General features: G+C 41.1%; 1 protein-coding gene across 1 annotated transcript; it reads right to left on the bottom strand.

Annotated features, from left to right (window-relative positions):
- Positions 1–80: 80 nt before the first annotated feature.
- On the bottom strand, positions 81–8,031 carry LOC104488907 (suppressor of tumorigenicity 7 protein homolog; the record flags this gene model as incomplete). The annotated part of the gene is made up of 5 exons (XM_010131001.1): positions 81–178; positions 3,391–3,545; positions 6,338–6,413; positions 7,305–7,420; positions 7,977–8,031. Coding segments are annotated over 5 exons (500 nt in total), but the record flags the coding sequence as incomplete, so codon positions are not given.
- Positions 8,032–11,928: the final 3,897 nt, after the last annotated feature.

The following is an 11,928-nucleotide window of genomic DNA, read 5'->3' as shown; positions in this document are numbered from 1 at the left end:
TGGACGTTAACTTGTAAGCAAACGTGTATCATTTCCATGCTATCATCTAAGTATCACATGCGAAACAAAACCAAACTCACATCTCTCATCATTTTCACTGCTTCCCTGGTCCTTCCCAGTTTTCTTGCACACATTGCCAGCCTCCTCTTAATATAAACTAACACATTGGTGTCCCTTCCTGTATAAGAGGAAAAAAAAAACAGCATTAAGATAAAAAAGGTAAAACAAATATTCATCTAATATTCCAATACAAACGGAAACATAGTTTTCTTGCCATTTTTTGTTATTCACTATCATCAATGCTTTCACAATCATTCAATAAAAAATTACCAAACTCTGTTGAATCAGATGTGGCACAACATCACTGAAATCAGTGGAATTACTCCAGATATGCAGTGGTATAATTAAGGACCCACAGGCTGGCCTTACACCTATGAAATATAAGCAGATCTGAAGGTACAGAAAATACTATAGGGTATAGAGCATCAAGTAGTTAAGCGAAGCAAGGAACACCCCTATGGTGTTAACACTGGTATAGAACTCTGTGGTCACTCACACAGCATTACGTGACTTACCAACTCAAATACATGGTTAAGACAAAGGCATCCATCAAACTGAACATTATATCCTGCCTTTCTTGTAAGTTAAGATGCATGTGTTTATTAACAGGAGACGTAGCAAAACGTCGTCCTCTAAGTTTTTTTCTTAATGATTAGAAGAAAAGTATACCCTGAACTTTCTGTTTACAGAGCCTTTACTTGTTACCCAATTCTCACCTTCGCATTCCTCACACTGCTAATTACGGATGGCAGATTAACATCTTTCAGATATACAGTCCTATGTGCTGGAGGATGCCCTAACACAAAGATGACAACACCTAAACAGTTGCAATAATTATTCTCTTGGAGAATTCTTACTCCTTTCATTTCTCATTCTATTCCCCACTACACCAATGTGAGCTCTTTACATGCTTCCGGACCAACAGGAAATGAGCAGACAGCTAATCATCTACAAAATCACCATCTCGTGAAAATGTAAGACACCTGCTACAAATTAGCTTTGTGTATAGTATGCAGTCTGTGAAGATTTTAGCCTGTTCCCAGCATTTGCAAGTCTTTCATAATAAGAACAAGATGTACAATGAAAACATGCCAAGTACCTGCGAATTGCTTTAAAGCTGTGATTAGAATTTACAAATAGATTAAGCAGCAGGTTGAAAGGTCTGACTTTAGAAGAAAAAAAATAAATTAGGGAGGGAAGGAATTTAGCTGTATATTATATTACGTAATTCATTATCTCTGTATTGATTTCTATATATTTAATAAACAATTATCAGTTTCTCTCTCTTTCAACACGTTTATGTAGTGTAACTAAGAGGTATACATTTCAGGCCAAGCTCCTTTTCACTTTTTTCAGAAAGAATGGTCAAAAGGCATTGACTTACTATGAAATCAAGATAACCTTTCAGGCCAAAATTTTCCAAGGTGATTAATGATATGGGGTGACTAAGATGAGCCACCTTAAAAAGAAGATTGCCCATGCTTTCTATAAACCAGCACCTTTTGAAAGAGGTTAAATTGGTACTCAAAGTTAGTTTTATTCTTAAAATCCACGGTCTAACATAAACAACTATATGAAGGAGGCTGAATACATCAATAAACAGACACATAGAGCAATAAGCTGTTGTTCAAGAAGTTACATGCTGTTTTTCACCTATAAAAGATTAAATGCCCACTTTTCATCCTGAAGTTAACTTCAAGGACCAGAAATGGTATGACAGACATCTCAGAAGCATGGAACACATCTGTCCATGATCCCTCCTCTCTAAAGAGAGCTGAGCTCTCCACCTTTGTAAAGCATGCAGAAAACCAGTACGTAAACAAGAGAATCCTACTTTAAGCCCCTGTGTGCAAGGCACCGCTGAGGGTGGAACTTCTGTGGGCGCACACTGACATTATCAAGGGGAGACCAGGTGGCATAGAGACGGGTGACAATCTTGTCCCTCCTTATAGCCCCTCCTGGAGCCCAGTCAGAGCTGGAAGTCACTTTTCAGCCCCTCCTGCTCTGTGGTAATGACTTAATTTTGTGACTCAACTGGTTACTTCCTCTGCTGTGATACTGAATTTTAAAGGTGTCAAATCTCACAGTAGCCATCTGGCAGACACAAATTAAAATACCATGCTTTTATTTGCCGGCACAAACCTAACCATGTTATCTTGGACATAAGATCGTGGCAGTCTTTAATTACTCTTATAGTGTATTTTTCCTAGTATTGCTGTAATCTTCTGTGCTCAGGATGGATTGAGTGCACAAACTAGGGTTTCACAGACAACTGTAAGCCTGCTAGAGCCTGAAAATTGCTTCAAGGGCTCAGCTGCTCTGTATTTTTATGTTCACCAAAAAAAGCAAATAATCCTACATATCATCTTCTAGCCAAGAAATGTTTAAAATACTACCCCCAAGCTTTACAAAAGCTCAGGTTTTCAGGTATAGACTTGTGTAGACTTTTGAAACCAGAGATCACAGACACTTTCACTATGTATAATTTTTATCAGCAATCTTTAACTTACGTGAGATAGCCAGAGGCTATGACTTCAGGTCCTAAGAAACCTGAAGACGCCCAAAGTATGTTAGTGCTTGTACTTATGTAATGTAATTAATTGGTATTATTTTTGCCTGAGGTAGCCATTCTAGACTAGAAATAACCTAAGACTGTTTGCTTTTTTTATCTTTTTGAGCATTTACTGGCAGTGAACCCTTGTGTATTTTCTTAGGTTTAAGAACCATCTAATAAATATCATCACAGCAGGTAAATCTGCTTATTCGAAATTTTTAAAATTATATAATAAAAATATACACTTTCAGTTAGAACACTGTATTACTTCAGTTGTTATTTTTTGTTTGTGTGACCTTTCTTAATGTATGCAACTAACTTTTCAAACGTCATGCTGGCTAATGGCTCTCATTAACTTTTACACAGAACAATGTGGTGTACGTATTTACTCTCACAGCTGATGGAATAAAGCTGGCAAAGCACCACTTCACTCCTGTTTCCATCATTCTTTACTGTCTTTTCACCATATGAACCCAAGTTTTCAAAAAGACTAAAGGCACTTCACTGCAACTTCCTAAAACAGCGTCCAGCATTTTCTGCCATGACAACAAAAAGGTACATCTGTAATCTGAGCATTGTTAGTTCAGTAACAGAACCAAGCAAAAACACTGACACAGAACAGTCTGGCTCTGGAATTTAACATTCCAGCCAATGTTAAATAGGGAGTACATAGTTCTGAGAGGAGGAAAAAACCAAAAAAAATCCCAAACAACAACAACAAAACCCAAAGAACCCCCCCGGAATTTCTCTGCCTTTAAAAACAGCTTTAAACTTACTGTGTTGCGCTTCATACTGGGCACCATGGTGCTGTAACTGCTGACTGCGCCTGTAACAACCCTCTCCAGCTTTCAGAGCTTGCTTGAACAGCTTCTCTGCTTCTACAATTGTTGTCGCTTCCTCTTCAGCCAAGAGAATATAGGCGGTAGCACACCTGCAAAAATATTGGAGGAAAAAACATCACAAAGTTGCATGAAGTAAAAGCTATATGAAGACATGCAGACTGGCAAGGATGCCCCAAACACAGAGGCAATGGAGTTTTGTCCATATACTTTCCTGAAGAACTATTCTGACAAATACTCTGGCAACCAGACCGTGACTCGCATTTTTCAGTACTGTATCACTCAGCCACTTGCGTAAACCTACTGACAACTGCTCCAGAAAGAAAAGCATTATCTCACCAAGCAATCATGGCCTGCACCACTAAAACTCCTTCTGGAAACCAAGACTAGTTTTATGCACTATTTTAACACAAAATGTCTCCATTACTGTAACAGTATGAAAAGAATCAATAGACCTCTAACACTTGCCACATGAAATGAAAAGATTATAAATGTAATTGTAGAGATTAAAAAAGCAACCAAGCAAAAACACAGCCATCCCCCAAAGCAGGAAAGCAGCTTCAGGAATACTCAGATGAAATGTATGGTGGGAATCACCTCATCCAGCTTTCAACTGTAATTTAGATCTCTTAACACTCTGTGCCCCTCCAGCAGCTGAAGTTAGATGCGATATAGCCTGTTGTCTTCTTTCTGATACAAAGCACACTGCCGACAAGATTATTCTTTATATGAAAATAGAATTGGGCTGCAGCTGCCTCAAGTTGTGTTTCACAAAGAGTCATCAGTTGAGGAACAGGAAATAACAGGTCAGGGTGAAAAAAAGATCCTGGGCACCAGCATTTGCTGTGGGTCACCCAGCTGGAAAGCAGCTTTGTAGGAAAGGACCTGGGGGTCTTGGTGGACACCAAGTTGACCATAAGCCGGCATGTGCCCTTGCAGCAGAGAAGGTGAATGGTATCCGGAGATGCATTATGAGTGTTGCCAGCAGGTCAATCAAGGTAAGTGATCCTTCCCCTCTACTCAGCACTGGTGAGGCCACACCTGAAGTGCTGTGTCCAGTTCTGGGCTTCCCAGTACAAGAGAGACATGGACATACTGGAGAGAGTCCAGCAAAGGGCCATGAAGATGATTAGAGGACTGGAGCACCTCACATATGAGGAAAGGTTGAGAGCTGGGACTGTTCAGCCTGGAGAAGAGAAGGCTCAGGGGAGGTATCATCAATGCCTGTAAATATCTGAAGTGAGGGTGTGAAGAGGATGGAACAAGGCTCTTTTCAGTGGTGCCCAGTGTCTGGGCCAGAGGCAATGGGCATGAACTGAAACACAGGAGGGTCCATCTGAACAGTAAGAAACACTTTTCTTACTGTGAGGGTGATCAAGCACTGGTACAGGTTGTCCAGGGAGTTGTGGAATCTCCATCCTTGGAGATAGTCAGAAGCCATCTGGACACAGTCCTGGGCAACATGCTGTAGGTGGCCCCGCCTAAGCAAGAGAGTGAAGGAGGATTGACCATAAGCCGGCATGTGCCCTTGCAGCAGAGAAGGTGAATGGTATCCGGAGATGCATTATGAGTGTTGCCAGCAGGTCAATCAAGGTAAGTGATCCTTCCCCTCTACTCAGCACTGGTGAGGCCACACCTGAAGTGCTGTGTCCAGTTCTGGGCTTCCCAGTACAAGAGAGACATGGACATACTGGAGAGAGTCCAGCAAAGGGCCATGAAGATGATTAGAGGACTGGAGCACCTCACATATGAGGAAAGGTTGAGAGCTGGGACTGTTCAGCCTGGAGAAGAGAAGGCTCAGGGGAGGTATCATCAATGCCTGTAAATATCTGAAGTGAGGGTGTGAAGAGGATGGAACAAGGCTCTTTTCAGTGGTGCCCAGTGTCTGGGCCAGAGGCAATGGGCATGAACTGAAACACAGGAGGGTCCATCTGAACAGTAAGAAACACTTTTCTTACTGTGAGGGTGATCAAGCACTGGTACAGGTTGTCCAGGGAGTTGTGGAATCTCCATCCTTGGAGATAGTCAGAAGCCATCTGGACACAGTCCTGGGCAACATGCTGTAGGTGGCCCCGCCTAAGCAAGAGAGTGAAGGAGGAACCTCCAGAGGTCCCTGACGACCTCAATCATTCTGTGGTTCTGTGATATGTGGGTAGAACTAGTGAGCTAGAATTATAGCTCACTTTGGCAAAAACCTTTTATGCTACACGCTCTCTCAGTTAAACTGCTGTCCAGGAACAACCAATTCTTTTTCTTCTTCTGATGAAAAGGACAATCCATAAGGCTCCAGTTTGAGGAATTCTAGAATGCAGTAAACTCTGACAGCAACCTAAGGGATTTTCTCCACTTTATGCATTCTGACAAAATTTATACAGTTTGCCATGCCAGTAAAGCACCACAGCATTGAGTTTATTGTGGCATGTCAGAATACTACACTTCTCACTGAGAAAATAAATAATGGACTCAAAGACCAAAAGTCCCTAAAAATTACATCATACTTTCTCACACTATGAAATGAATATTTCAGAGGGTGTTTATGAGTCCCTCCTTTCTTGCCTCTGTTCAGGATGACTGAGAAATCCAAAAGGGACCTCTCCATCCCATAAATGCATATTTCATATGCTCATCAGGAGGCAACTTAATTAACAGTTCACTATGCTGATCCAAATCCCAACGGGAAGACTCCCATTGTCATCGCTGCCCTAAGGATCTTCTGGGTAGCTAGCACAACATGCAGCTGTGCTTCTTCCCTCCCATTGTAGGCCTTGCTGTGACAGGCCTGTAATCATGGTTAAAAATTACTGTAGCAAACCCCCTGCCTCAAGCTATCATCAAATGGATTTTTAAATGACAGGAAATAAATGTTAATGTTGTTGTCACTCACTCATTCAATTCCAAAGCTTCATGTGCTGCAGAAATTCGGGCTTGTGGGTTTCTCTCTCTCCAGGCTTTTTGCATTACTATTCAATAAACAAAGCAGAACAGGGACATATCAGTCATTACAGCGTTAACAAGGAGAATTTACTGCATTATAACAACAGAATTTATTGCTCTCAGCCTGACTAACTTCAGAGCATTTCAAAGAGCTTAGTGATCACTCAAAAGATACATAATCAACATGAGCTTTTACCCTGAATACTCGGCTTTATTCTTTCATTTAATTAAACCTTTTTCCACGGTAAAATCTGGCTGAGAGATCATGCCATCTGCACTGTCACATATAGAGGTGACAAACAGCTTTTTCCTCTTAAGGTAGTAGATTCCACGGGGCACAAAAGAATACAAAGATAGAGAGGATTCCTGTTCTAGATCCTTACTGTGATGTTGCTTTAGGTTAATGCTAAACGGAAACAACATCCAGGCTAATCAGACTAACTTCTATCAAATTCAGTTGTAAATGTGTTGTTCGCATTTTTTACAGAGCTTCTAACTACACCAGGGAATAAAACACACGACTCAAGTTTTACATAAGCTCTTTCTCTTCTGCCAGTGTATACTAAATGGGACCCAGTTAATGTAACTCAACACATACTAGACTGCAGCTGGAGGTAAATTAAGCTATAAATGTTTGAAGCCACTGCAAGAAACAGGAGGAAAAAGCAGTCTTTACATTTGCAAATGGTACCTTGAATGACTTCATCAAGAAATAAGAACAGTGACACAGATTCGATAGTTTATACCTATATAGATACTTGTTCAGATCTAGAATACTATGAATCGAACAGCAATGGTTTTTCAGGCACAATCAAACTTTTGCCCTTTGTTTATATGAGAGAACTGATATTTTCTTGCATCAGTTTAAAACAATCATTAACCTATTAGCAAAAATGGTCATTCACAAGGTCTCTTACTTGCATCTGCGGGCCGTAAATGATCCGTGTCACATGTAAAGAAGGTCTGATGGTCCTGTGCTGAAAGATTCATATCGTAGTAAGTCAAAGGTTCTCTCCCTGTTACCCACGTATACCTGCAAACATGCCAACGAAGAGATATTTTGGTAAATAAGGTCATACTTGGCAAAATAAATCTAGAAAAGAATCCTAGATGTTAGAGACGGGCACAGCTTACTAAGTTCACCCAGCCCATCTCCTAACCAACATACATTGCATGTCACTGTCCTGTGACGGAGCGACAGTACTTGACCCTAAGCTGATGAGGATGTTGGAAAGTACACACCGGAAACTGGTAACACAAATATTCAAACATTAAGACTATGCGAAATCTAGCTGTAACTTATTAGGTTGTTTCCTACAACCGATGTGAACAGAATTGCTGCATTAACAGTACCAGGTACACTGCACTTAGGGTTTTTTCCATTTTTTTTATAAGGTCACCAAAAACTGCGGGAATAACAAGTGCATGAGCAGGAATTTAAATTCCTTTTCATTCAGAAACATCTTACAAATGACAGAAGAAGCTGGCATGACCACATGTGTCCACAGTTGTTTTTGTTTTTCTATCCCTGAATTGGATTAACGAAAAGTACAGTTAACGGCCTGAAACTGTAATGTCATAGCACTTACCGATTATATTCAGCTCCTCTGAACAGATTTAAAGGATTTCGCCAGACTTTGCATTCTGTCATAAACAGAAACACGCAACAATGAATCTCTCCCATATTACAATGGTACTTGAGGTTTATCAGAAACATCAGTTACCTTCTAATGAGCCTTATCAAATGATTTTTATTTTTTTAATAGGTGCAAATTGAAAAAAAAAGATCAAGAGCATAGGGAGGCAGGTCATCAGACTGTTCTTCCCTTTTTAAATAATAATTTCATTATAAATTAGTGTCAACAGATGTAAGCATTCCAGACAAATAACCACTAACAAAGCTCCAAACGCCAGATGAAAAGATAATACTGATTAGTGCCAGGACTCACATTTACCATAATGCAGAACTGAAGAGGGATCATGCTGGGTTATTTCACTGAAAGACAGCAATTAACTCAGTCCCCATGGACTTATTATTTCTTCAGAAAAACTTCACTGTCCAGTTAATAGTGGAAATCACTGAGAATCTCAGCTACAGTTGCCAAGGTCCTCCTTAGACTGTGAAGAAAAAAAATCCACGGCAACATCTGCTGATCTTACTTACTAAATTATAAGTATCCCAGGGTTGACAAAGGATGCTGAAGTTGATTAGCAGGGAACAGTTAATTGTCTTGCAGAAGTTTGGGAACACTAAAAGCATTTAATACATTTCTCTTGGCGGGGGCGGGGGAAAGTGCAAATTCCTCACACTATAGGTAGGAAAAGATAAGAAAATCCACAACAATATAATTTTGAACAAACTAAAAAAAATTATTACAAAAATCAATTTCTATAGTTTTTGAAAAGGTGAGGTCTTGATTCTGGCTTTTCTTCCTTTAAATTCACACCAGACTTGTTCTCTTCATTTAACAAAGACAATTCCACTCCGGTGAAGGTGAGACCAGAATCATAGCCAGTTTTGCAGAAAGACTCACTGATAGGCAGCACAGATCTGCTCCTGGACAACCCCTCACACGGTGCTCTGCAAAAACCCATGAGTAGTATTGGCCATGCAGCTTGGTGCCTCGATCACTTAAGTCACGAATGAGAGAGAGACACAGGAACAGGAAGACGTTCAGGAAGAGTGAGCACATTGATTATACATCTGCGTCTTTCAACTAACCACCTCAGCTAATATTAGAAAGCTCTACGGGTTTAGTCAGCAGAAGTGCTTGATCAACTTTCAGCTGTCCCGCTCTGCAGGCAGGGGGTACAAGCTTCAATCTGACAGTTTTTACATAATATGACTTTCAAACCATCATAAATATTAGATCAACACCAACCTTCTCAGTTCCAGAGGTACAACTGAATGGCTTGGCTTACTCTATTTGCAACCACATTAGGCAACAACTATGTAATCATCACAGTGACATCACTCTTTTTGCTCATCTTATTTAAGTGGTTATACTTTATCTAAAGAACGCAGCACTTCAGCACTGCAGCAGGGAAAGGTGAAAATGGGGAACGAAAAGGGGAGGTGAAGAAGGGATTTTATTACCACCTCCTGTTTGGTAAGGTACCACCACCTTCTGTTTGGTATGTGTCTACCGAGTTAAACAGGACATGCTCCATGTTCCTGTTGTCTTGGTATAGGCTGATACCACCGTCTCAGTACAACAACTGTTCTTTTGACCTTTCTGAAGACAAAGATATACTGCCATATTGCAACACAGTCAAACATCCACACAGGAAAACAGTGTGCCAAGAGAAAAAGCCATCTTCACCTTGTTGGATAGCGAAAGAAATATCCCAGTGTTGATGCACAGTAAACTGAAAAGGTTCCGTGTTTTATTAACATTACAAACTAATAATGTAACTATGTCTTTATTTTATATAAGCATTAGGATTTATTGAAGATTAATCTTTCAGCTCCTTGTTCAATGACCATGTTTTGAACACCAGTATCTTTCTGAAGGCACAAATATCAGGCTACTCATAGAGACACACTATTCAGAGACACTGTGAGAGTCCCAACTCATAGGCTCGAGTGCCAACGTGCTGAAAGCAAACACACTCCTTGACTACTACTACTTTATATCAGAAAAGACAAGATGACTGGGTGAACCTCATTAGTCAAAGTTCTATGCCTTCTGCTGTAAAACAATGGCAGTTATTTCCGAGCTGCTGAAGTGTGACTGAGAGCACACAGGTGTTTCCAAGCCATCCCATGCTTTCTGCCAGTTGATCCAGATCTAATATCCTGGACCATGCAGTGCTGCTGCTCACAGGCTCTCGTCAAATGGGAATGACACCACCTGAATTTTCTATGCTATCCTGAGGCTTCCCTAAGTAGATATTCTCAGTAAAGGACAAGGTTTTTTGAGGCCGCCTGTTTTATTTAACTTGTGAATTCAGAGCTAATTTTTGTTTGCTCATTTTCATGAACACTGAAGAGAAGAAATAAAATTTTCCAGATTCAGACACAGGCACCTCAGCTGCTAAACAACAGTGTTTTCTCCATAACTGAATTTGGTTTTTTTTTCATTTACTTTTCCTCACTCATTTATTCTACATTTTAAAAGCCTGCTGAGGAAATAAATTTAAGGAAACCGTAATTGATTCTAGGGCCATATCCCTCATGAAAGCTGAATTAATTTCCAATATTAAGATTATGGTCTGCATGCCAAGCTAAGGGTGGAAGAGGTAAGCTTCATTTTACAGATGAGGAACGCAAGCCAAGATACTCCTGCCCTGACTTTCTTTAACAGTAAGTATCCCAACTCAAGCTAGAAACCGTAATATTCCAGCACTTTCATCACTCATGGGCTATGTTTTCAATGCATCCCTCCCAGGTAGCTGAGTCACTCAAGCAGGAAGACAAGTTCCCCAGGGACTCCTCTTCAGTCCACAAAGATCACAGCTTGGGGTCTGATTCATTTTAGGCAGGCTGGCCTGTCTCTCAGAGGAACCAACCCCTGGCAACCAGGCACCCAACTCAAAGTGCCTCAGCAGAATACCAAACACTGTGTTGTGAACCAGTTACCCTGCAGGGGTGGTCAGTTTGTATTCATTGCAGTAATACAGAAATGCACAACAAAAATTCCAATTCTCATATTTATACTGCTCGTGTAAGGTTCTCAAAACACCTCCCCGGTCATACATTCATTGAGAATAATCACATGCATTAGAACAGAGGCCCCAGAGCGTCAAGGTCAACTTTAAAGGCTCGAATGGCTTAGGGTCAGACACCTTCAGCCTGGTCTGTGGCACCCACTCCTTGCACTGAAGCTCAGAGTAGCTGCGAATGCCTGGAAGCTCAACGAAATCGAGCCCCAAGTGCCTGAAATCAGGCCTCCTGAACTGAGGCCTTTTTCTGAAACCTGACCGTGTTATGACTTGACCTAAGTCACAAATCAAATCAGCAGCAGAGTCAGGAACACCACAAGCCCTTAAGCTATTAAAAGCCACCATGCTTCCACTTACTAAAGTGAAATCCAAATGTTGTTTACATACTACTTACATGATCTGAAAAATAAAGCGAAGCAAAAGCAGATGGGCATTCCCAACATCTTCTGATTTTTTTTTTACAATTTTGTTTACTCAAAAAAACTTAAAGAAAAATACTGCCTGCCATTAGAAATGATACTGCAGAAAGAGCACATGCAATTTAGCAGGGGTTTCAGAACAAGGGGAAACAGGTGCACCGGTGATGCCCGAGCAATAAGCGCTGCATGAATTTGGATATATATAATTAGCCAGAGCAATTAAGGAAGCAGCTCTGCCTTTTATTTGACATGAAAACACCTTTACAAGAAGCCTCATCCGGTCTCACGGCTGAGCATGAGAAGATTTTTGTTCCGCGGGCCTACAGCGGGCTGCCCACGGCGTACCCAGCTTCCGCTGTCACGGCAGGCCTGGGCCAAAGCCGAGCGCGGCACCCTCGAGTGAGGCGACCCTGGCGTGTCCCAGGGCAGGAGGGCCGACAGCCCACCGCGGCTGTGC

This window comes from Buceros rhinoceros, unplaced genomic scaffold (assembly GCF_000710305.1).
Source record: "Buceros rhinoceros silvestris isolate BGI_N320 unplaced genomic scaffold, ASM71030v1 scaffold6652, whole genome shotgun sequence".
NCBI classification, from domain to species: Eukaryota; Metazoa; Chordata; class Aves; order Bucerotiformes; family Bucerotidae; genus Buceros; species Buceros rhinoceros.
Note: the sequence above shows the minus strand (reverse complement) of the source record. Positions and strands in the feature narration are given on the sequence as shown.